This window comes from Dendrobium catenatum, unplaced genomic scaffold, assembly GCF_001605985.2.
Source record: "Dendrobium catenatum unplaced genomic scaffold, ASM160598v2 fragScaff_scaffold_716, whole genome shotgun sequence".
NCBI classification, from domain to species: domain Eukaryota; kingdom Viridiplantae; phylum Streptophyta; class Magnoliopsida; order Asparagales; family Orchidaceae; genus Dendrobium; species Dendrobium catenatum.
The window spans coordinates 25,087,601-25,096,420 of record NW_021319178.1 but is presented as its reverse complement, the minus strand read 5'-3'; the positions used below and the strand labels follow the sequence as shown (position 1 = coordinate 25,096,420).

Below are 8,820 nucleotides of genomic sequence, written 5' to 3'. Positions count from 1 at the left end.
GCTCTAACTAACTGAAAAATTAATAAATGATTGAACATTTTGTGATTGGCATGGAATGCTTTAAATGCTAACAATATTGAGGGTGACTGTTTAACTAATTGCTTAGCCTTTTTTTTTTGGAATAATTTATTAAAACATTAGGTAGGTCGTTTGTATAGGGCATTAAAAGAGTCAATTTTCAACAAGAATATAAATTTGATATTAATATATTTAATATTCACGTACAAATTTTAATAGTCGATGTTGATATGTGGTCAATTTTTTTCTTTTTTCTTAAGTGACTAATGGTGATTGAAGGCAAACTTATGTTTCAAATAGGAGCTTCGAGAGAGCACTCTTCAACTTTAATCAAGCGATCATTTTCGATCATCAAAATCTGATAGTATTGTATCTAATCAAATTTACTGATAATTAAAACCCTGATTTTGAAATTGATTATAGTCTCTTCAAATTTTTGAGCAAATATTTGATCTAAAATGTGATCTAAACTTAATAAAAATTTGTCAATTTATAATTTTAGAGCAAATATATATATATAATTCAAATAACTAACAACATGATTTAGTTGAGCCATTTTTTCTGAAAAAGTTTTTTTTTTTTTTCTAATTCTTCCCTCTCAATCTGTCTAGCTCTAAGTTGATTTTTTTAATTTATTTTTTATTAATTTCAACAAAATATAAGGAAATAATCTCCAAAATTTTAAATCGACTTACTGCGTTTTAAAATCTCATAAATTTTAAATATCTATAACGGTACTGTTATAGTGTTATTCTCCTTTTAAAAGATAATAATAAAGAGCCTATTAATGTATAACAATCAAGTTGGGCCAATACAACTGTAGTCAAAGCTCCTATTAATAGAGGTTTTGTTTGCCACTATGTTCAATTCTCTTTTTTTTTAGACATAATAATTATAATATTATTATGTTAAGAAAAATTGAGGTATATCTAAAATAATTTGGTTAGAAAATATTAAAAAGATAATTTGTTTATAAGATTTAATTTAAAATTTGACTCTTAATATGATATAATATGGAGAAAAATAATTTATGTAATCGGCCTCGTATGGCAGATAAAGACTTTTTGTTATAATTATAATTTTATTTGATAATTATTATTTTATTTTTTGTTATTTTTTAAAGAATATACAATTATTTAAATTCTTAGGTTTTTATGAAATATTACAACTGTTCCAAACAGAACAATAACTTGTTAACTTAGTTCATTTATTATATATTTTTTTATTCAAATGAGCCAAGGTCTTTTCACTCAAATCAAATCAACAAAGGTCAACAAGAACAATAACAGATTTCATAAAATTGTGACTGTTTTTTCTTATGATTATGATTGACTGAGTTGATTTTTTATATATATAAAGCAGAAAATAAATTGTAGCAGATAAGTTTAAATGTCTTTGACTTTACACTAATCAAAGAGATTCACACAAATTATCCTAACGCAATTTTCTATAAACTTCATTAAAAAATTAAGTAAGATTAATCAAACCTTGCCAAGGGAGATGAATCCATGATCCGCCTCACCGCATCCTATGCCGACGTTCAGTGATTGACCGCCGAGCATCCGCTCCACCGCCTTCTTCTTTCTATCTCCGACCAGAACTCCCGATTTATTCACAAACCCAGTCGCTCTTCCCCATCTACTAACCTCAAGCTCCGTTCCGACCACCTCGTCCGCCCCTACAAACGCCTTCGCAAATGGTTCCGCGAGTATTCTTGGATTCGCCGTAACAACATATCTCTTCCCAAAGGAGCTGAAAACTCTCCACCCCTCCGGGTGGACGTCGTCGGCGTAGAATCTCGGCAACACAGACCGCGCCACCATCTCTATGTCTCTAATCTTCAGCCCGGCGAAGGCAATAAAGATTAAAGCTTTTATGGCCAAAGCCTCCGAGAAGAGGAGACTAATGAAGTAAACGCAGGGGAATGAAGCGAGGAGAAGGAGGCCGCGGAGGAGGCTCCCTGTTTCCATGGCTACCAGCATGTAGTAAGGGAAAGCTCTGCGAGATATGAGTAGGCCGCCGTCTAGTTCGGCGGCCACCGTCTGGTTTGTCCGTCCTTCGGCGTTGCATTCCTCTATTGTTTTAAAAGCAGGAGAAGTAGCCATTGAAGAAGAGAGCCGCTTGTGGAAAGAAGCAGAGCATTTGCATTTGTATAAATAGAGAGGGGGAGCTGAGGTTGATTCTGCCATTTTAATATTGTGTGTATATTAATTGACTTATAATTTACTTAAATAAACTGTATTTGTTTGTTCACCTAAGAAGTAAGAGTATTACTCCACTCATTGAATAAATTTGTATAAAATTTTATTTCAGCTAAATTTTTTTAATGTTTCCCCCAAAAATAAATTTAAATAGACTAAACAGAATATATAGATTGTTTCATGAAGGATTTTTATTAATTCACCTAATTATTTAATGAGACTTTATTAATCTTGGTGTATTTTTTTGAAGAGTGCACAAAGCTACACCACAAAATTCATCACTCAAAAATGAATAAAAAAATGATTGAATTGTAAAGTAAAATTGATATTATATTAATTTCAAAATAAAACTAAAAAATTAGTTAGAAAATACGTTTTAATTTTTTTTTTTTAAATATTTTAGCATACTTAAGTTCTGTTTTCTGAGTACTTTCATGATAAGAAAAATAATTAGTAAAAAAATATGTGCTTGAAAGATAAATATTTCCTCAGCTAATTATTTTTTTGTCTTTAAAAAATGTTTTTGAAAAAATATTTTCCAAACTATAACAAAAAATAAACGATTAGGGCTTTATTTGCAACAGTTTTTTAACTGCGTCTTAAAGCAGCTTTTTGGTAAAAAGATTTAATTTTTGTACTAAAATACGGTTGTAAGAAGCAATAAGAAAGTCATCTTAAAAGAAGTCAAAGTTGTCTCTAACAAAAGCTTTGTTTATGATGACTTTCTCACTGCTTTGTAAAGCTATTATAGAAGAAGTAAATTTTTAAAACTGTTGTAGAAAACAACTTCCCAGCAAAAAAAAGTAGATAAGCATAAATTATTAGCAGTCTAAAAAAGCAAAATAGTAAGAAATTTATAAAAAAAAAGTCAAAATCTTAGGTGGCATTAAAAAATTAAGTTTATTACACAAATAAATTTGATTATGAAGCTTGGTCTATCATTCTCTCTCAATTTCTATTTTAGTGTTAACATAACAATAAATTTTCAAGACTGTGGGTAGGAAAATTGTTTCTTTTCCAAATTTATTCAACAAGAAGAAACCCTAAACCCTATATCTGAAAATATATTGCGCCTTCGGTAAATGTCTTTTTTCATGTTTTTAATGGCCTCATTTAAGATTGAGATCGATTTAAATAGATAAAAAACGACTTAATCAATTTCATAAAAATGAAGAAACGTATTAAATTTTGCCAAATCTTTTCGTGCTCCATTAAGTTGCGAGCTAACTTGGATGGCTCTTAATTCTAGAGGCGCGTTATTAGCCCAGTCTGCAATTGGTAGAAGCAAAAGAATACCATGAATATCACTTTCTAGTTGCCTTGTTCGTAAAGCGAAGCACGTGAAAGGCTTAATGCTTTGTTTCAGCTATCGCTGTTTTCTCACCAACATTTGAAGCTTGCAGTGTATAGTTAGCAACCCTAAGCGTCAAAATAATTAAACGTTTGGAATTCAGAAAACCGGAGGGCCGGAGTAAGCTGGCAGAGAGGTTTCTTGTGGGACTCGTAAAATACTTGTTGAATACGTTATAGTATGGGTGTCAATTTGGGTCAACGGGTCGGGTTCGGGCTGAGCCCGACTTGACCCGACCATAAATTAACAGGTTGATCCTAACCTGATCCGGTTTTGCAAACGGGTCAGATTTGTCAACTGGACCCGACCCGTGGGGGTTACCGGGTTGACACGACCCGACCCGCGAACATCTGCGGAGCACTGGAGCCAAGCGAAGCAGAGGGCCAAAGGATACGGAGTGGACGTGGGATGCTTGGACGCGGACGCGGGATGCCTGGACCGCTGGACGCGGGACGCCAAGATGGGTCAGAGGGCTGGACGCGGACGCGGACTCCGGACGTGAGACGCCCTGACGCGAGACGCTTGGACGGGACGCGGGAAGCGCCGAGCAGCGGACGCGGGACTCCTGGACTCGGACGCAACTTGTGATGCGGGATGTGGACACGACCTGACGTTGTGACTCGGGCGCGACCTAACACAGACGAAACCTGACGGGCAGCGCGGACACGACCTGAGTGACGGGCAGGAAACAGATCAATTCGGGTCGACCCGCGGGTTGTCAGGCCCACCCGAACCTGACCCACTTTTTCATACTGGCCAGAAATCCGAACCCGGACCCGACCTATTTCGTAAACGGGTTGATCAGAACCCAGATTTTTTTAGATCGGGTCCGGATCGGATTTCGGGTCATGTCAACTTTTGACACCCCTGCGTTATACTCTGATTCTCAGGCTTTGTTTGTTTGAGCGTTTTTTTGCCTTCTCCGTTTTCTAAAACGGAGGAATTTTTTTTTGTGTTGTTTGGTTCGTCAAATCACGTTCCCAATAACTCCTTTTTATCATTTTTCTGCAGTTTTGAGAATGCTTTTTAAATGTGCTTCTCCGTTAGAAAACTCCATTTTCTGAACTAATATTTTTTAAAACTGTGTTTTACAAAAGCACAAAAAAAACAAACGAAGCCTCATTCGATAGATAATCGGTGTGGGTGGCCGACGCTCATGAATGGCTTTGCTTGGACTTAGGGAACACCGAAAACCACGGCGGCAGGGAGGGATGAAGGCTTGAGGCAAAGCAAGAGCAGAGGGTTTCTCGTGGGAATCGTTAATTGATTTTTTGAATATATTGTCGGTGCAAATTAAATGGATAACCGAGACGATCTCCACCCGCTCCCGTGCGCGCTATGGCTGTTTGATTTGAGGGAACTGAAAGAGATAATGAAAAGAGTTTTTATTTATTATAAAGAAGGGATATTGTGAGAGTTTCAAGATTGGTGAAGAAATTGTTGATGCAAAATTATTTTTAGGGTATTTGTTGGAAAAGTTTAATTTTTTAAGAATTATATTGGAATCAAAATGCTGATATAAAATCATGAAGGAAATTTGTACAATCAAATATTAGAGCCTACTCTTAAGTCAAGTTGGCTTGGTTCAAGCCACGCTTGCTAGGTCTATTTTTGTTCTGAGCTTAAAGAAGCTCATTAGTGTGTAAGAGAAATTGTCTGAGAAGGTCAACTATAATCTAAGAACTTGTATTTATCAAGCAAGCACAATATGTAATATATGTCGTCTGAAATCTAGATAGTTATCTACTTATAATTAAAAAAGTTAATGAGTTTGTTAATGATTTTTTTTTTTAATTGTTTAAAGTGTTATTGTAAATGGACCCTCAAGATCCTGAGACAGTTGACGGGTAGAGTTTTAGAGCTACTATGGTCCATAGCGTAGCAGAAGCTATAGCATCAAATTCAATGATGTAGTTTGTTGGGCTTGTGGCGCAATTGATAGGATAAACCCAAAGTAGAATATTGGGTGTGAAGGGAGATGAGATATATTGCCATTTACATATTATGTTTTTGACTAAAGCCTCCACATTTTCAGGGAGGTTTAAATCCCCTTGTTGTAGAGGATTGGCTTTTGAGATTGGACAAATCATTTAAACATATACAATGTCCTGAAGGCAAGGTACCTTTAGCAGTGTTTCTTCTAGATATAGAAGCCAAGCGCCGGTGGGTAGGACATCAGAGACAGAAGTTCCGTGGTAAGGTGAATGCTTAGACATAATGGGAGGAGATTAGTTTGTTCTACCCTCTACAAGGAAGCAAATGTAGGAGTAGTTCACGATGCTTGTTCAAATGCGTAAATTGGTGCTGTAATATGAAACAGATTTTACAAGTCTAGCTCAATATAACCCTCAATTAGTTAGTACGTCAGAGGATAAATATTATCAATTTCTGAGAGGATTTAAGGATAGTTTGAGGCATATACTAGTACCATTTCATATTCGTGGCTTTTTTTAGTTGGTGGAGCATGCTAGAATGGTAGAGAATAACTCGAAAGCTGCACAATATAGGTGGGATGCAAGTAGGAGAAGATTTGGAGGGAATCCCTCCAATAGTGGAGTAATTAGTGGAAAGCAACCCAAGTTTGGTGGCAGTTGAGACTCTAAGAAGGAGAGTCATGTAGTTTCTTAAGTTCTTGTGTATATGTATCTATTAGCAATGCTTCCTTTTTGTGGTTATTATGGTAGAAGATGCTTTGGTAGATGTTATAAGTATAATGGTTAGTATTTTTGTTGTGGCCAACCGGGTCACAAGATAGCTCAATGTCCTTAGAATGTACCAAAATGTAGATATGAAGTCAAAGGCACTCAGAGGAAATCGTTAGCAATGTAATAGCTTGTATTTTAACCAGTAAAATTTTTTTTTAGGAGTCGTTATAAGTTCAACTCACAAATTATTTTCGTCATAACATAGATATTATATTGATTTAATTACATTAATTTTTTCATAATTTTTTTGCACCGGCACAAATCTTTATGAAATTAATACTTGTCGGTAGAAGTGAGATTTTGAGAACTATTTTATGGATATTTTTTTATAAATTTTGAAGCTCATAGGCACACATATCACTTCAAAACACAGACAAAAGAGTTCCAAATACAAAAGTTTAAATGTTAACCTTTTTCAAATTGGTCATAACAAATTAAACAAAATGCTAAATCTGAAGGTCTCACAAATATGATTATAAATATTATGTCATTGCCTCTAATATTCAAGTTGTTAGACAATTTGAGACTAATGACAACATTGTTTTGAATATTAAAGGCAATGACATAATGTTAGTATTTTTATGATTATAACATTCCTCTATATACATATATTAAGATAACTCAAATGATTCAATTCTTAAAGAAATAGTGTGAGCAAAATAATAAATTTGAATCATATTTGTACTATGTTCAAATTATATCGAATATTGATTTAATCTTGCTCTAACTTTGCCTTATCCTTAATAGAATCTTGATTAGCCTTGCTAACTTTTTTTTTTTTGGAATAAGGAACCGACATTGTTCATTTTTTTCAAACCTTAATCAAAATAGTTTCAAAACATGATAAAACCTTATTAAAATACGAGCAATATTCAAATAAGCTTTGAATACTATTTGATCATGACCTGAATATATTTCAATTAAGGTCATAATAAGTTTTGATCAATGTTTGAAACTTGTAATCTTATTTCTAATATCCTTCACAATTTAGGGAAAATAGTGCAAAAAATGATTTTAACCCTAAATAACCAAATGTATAATCATGTATGTGAACGAGAAAGAGTCAAATAACTTCTTGCTCGAAAGGTCAATTATATAATGCTTGAGTTCCCTTTGAATTTTATAGGCATTTTGGTCTAAAATGAAAATTTTGGTTTTATTTTCTTAAGAAATGAAATAGCATATATATTTATATTCAATTTTGAGCATTATGGGGCATATAAAATTAAATTTCTCAACAAAAAGCTAAACATAATTTTACTGCATGTAAAATAATGAAATATAAAAATATTATTGGAAAAAAAGTTTGTTTTCATGTTAATTAGAAGCAATTGACAATCTATGACATGCTAACTAGTTGTGACCTAACTTCATATGTGTAAGTGTTGCCATTACTTTTTACTAAATAACTTAGATATGTTGACTTTTAAGGGAGAACTATATATATAATAGATAAAATTTGTATAAATATTTTAATTATGTCATTTATTTGAACTATTGAACTATATATTCATGTGTCTCATGATTAAATGTTAGAAATTTGTTTAAATTAAAAATTTGATATGAATTTTAATATTTAAAATAGAATTTAAAAGTAGATTTACATACATACCACTATATTATTATTATTTTACATTTCTAACACCTCAAATATTAATATTATGGTTATACCACTCAAATCCCTACTTTACCTCAATTCTACCACTCCGTCTTCCGCAGGCTCACGATGTCTTTTTCACTCTTTCTCCTGCAAGCTCACGACATCTTCTTCCCGCTGAAATCATCCCTTCGCACGCTACATCTCATGAGCTTTGTCCCGGAGGTCTGCTCGCATGGTGAAATCTACCTTACCGCTAACTCCTTTACTCATACGTTCATCCAACATACCAAGCATGCTTTGTTCTAGTTTCCATTCCATTTTTTAAGTTCCTTAAATTTTCTTTTGTTTTGCATGCTCTGTTCTAGTTTCCATTCCATTTTTTAAGTTCCTTAAATTTTCTTTTGTTTTTTTGTATGTGTGGATATTTATATTTGTAATATCAAATTAAATTCGACATTGTGGTTGAACAAAACAAATTGATTGAGCCATCAATAGGAACTTAAGAGTGCTTGAAACTTCGTTTGTGATGATTTTTTAATTGCTTCTTATAATAGAATTTTAGCACAAAAATTTTAGTAAAGAAGCAATAAAAAAGTCGTCACAAACGAAATCTTAGTCCTCTTCTTTAGACGGTTTCATATGTAAGATGGCATGATAAATGATACCATCTAAACATATTAATCATTACCTTAGGGGAAGCAGAAGCCCTCGCAATATAAAACTCCATGTAAAACCAAGATACATGTTCTAGGAGGAAGAAACCTCTCATCATGGAATATCAGGTAATTCTACGAGAATATTTCTGCAGGCATAAAATATAATAGCAAAAACAAAGCAAACAGTTGAAAACTCAATATGTAAATACTTTCCAAATGATATTAAATTATGTTTGTTGTTTTCCTATAACGAAAGGGATTGTTTGAAACAGATTTTCGAAGGAAATCA

General features: G+C 33.4%; 1 protein-coding gene across 1 annotated transcript; it reads right to left on the bottom strand.

Moving 5' to 3' along the window:
* Positions 1-1,504: 1,504 nt before the first annotated feature.
* On the bottom strand, positions 1,505-2,222 carry LOC110114197 (glycerol-3-phosphate 2-O-acyltransferase 6; the record flags this gene model as incomplete). Its single annotated transcript, XM_020846990.2, is given in 1 exon segment — positions 1,505-2,222. A coding segment is annotated over 1 exon segment (703 nt), but the record flags the coding sequence as incomplete, so codon positions are not given.
* Positions 2,223-8,820: the final 6,598 nt, after the last annotated feature.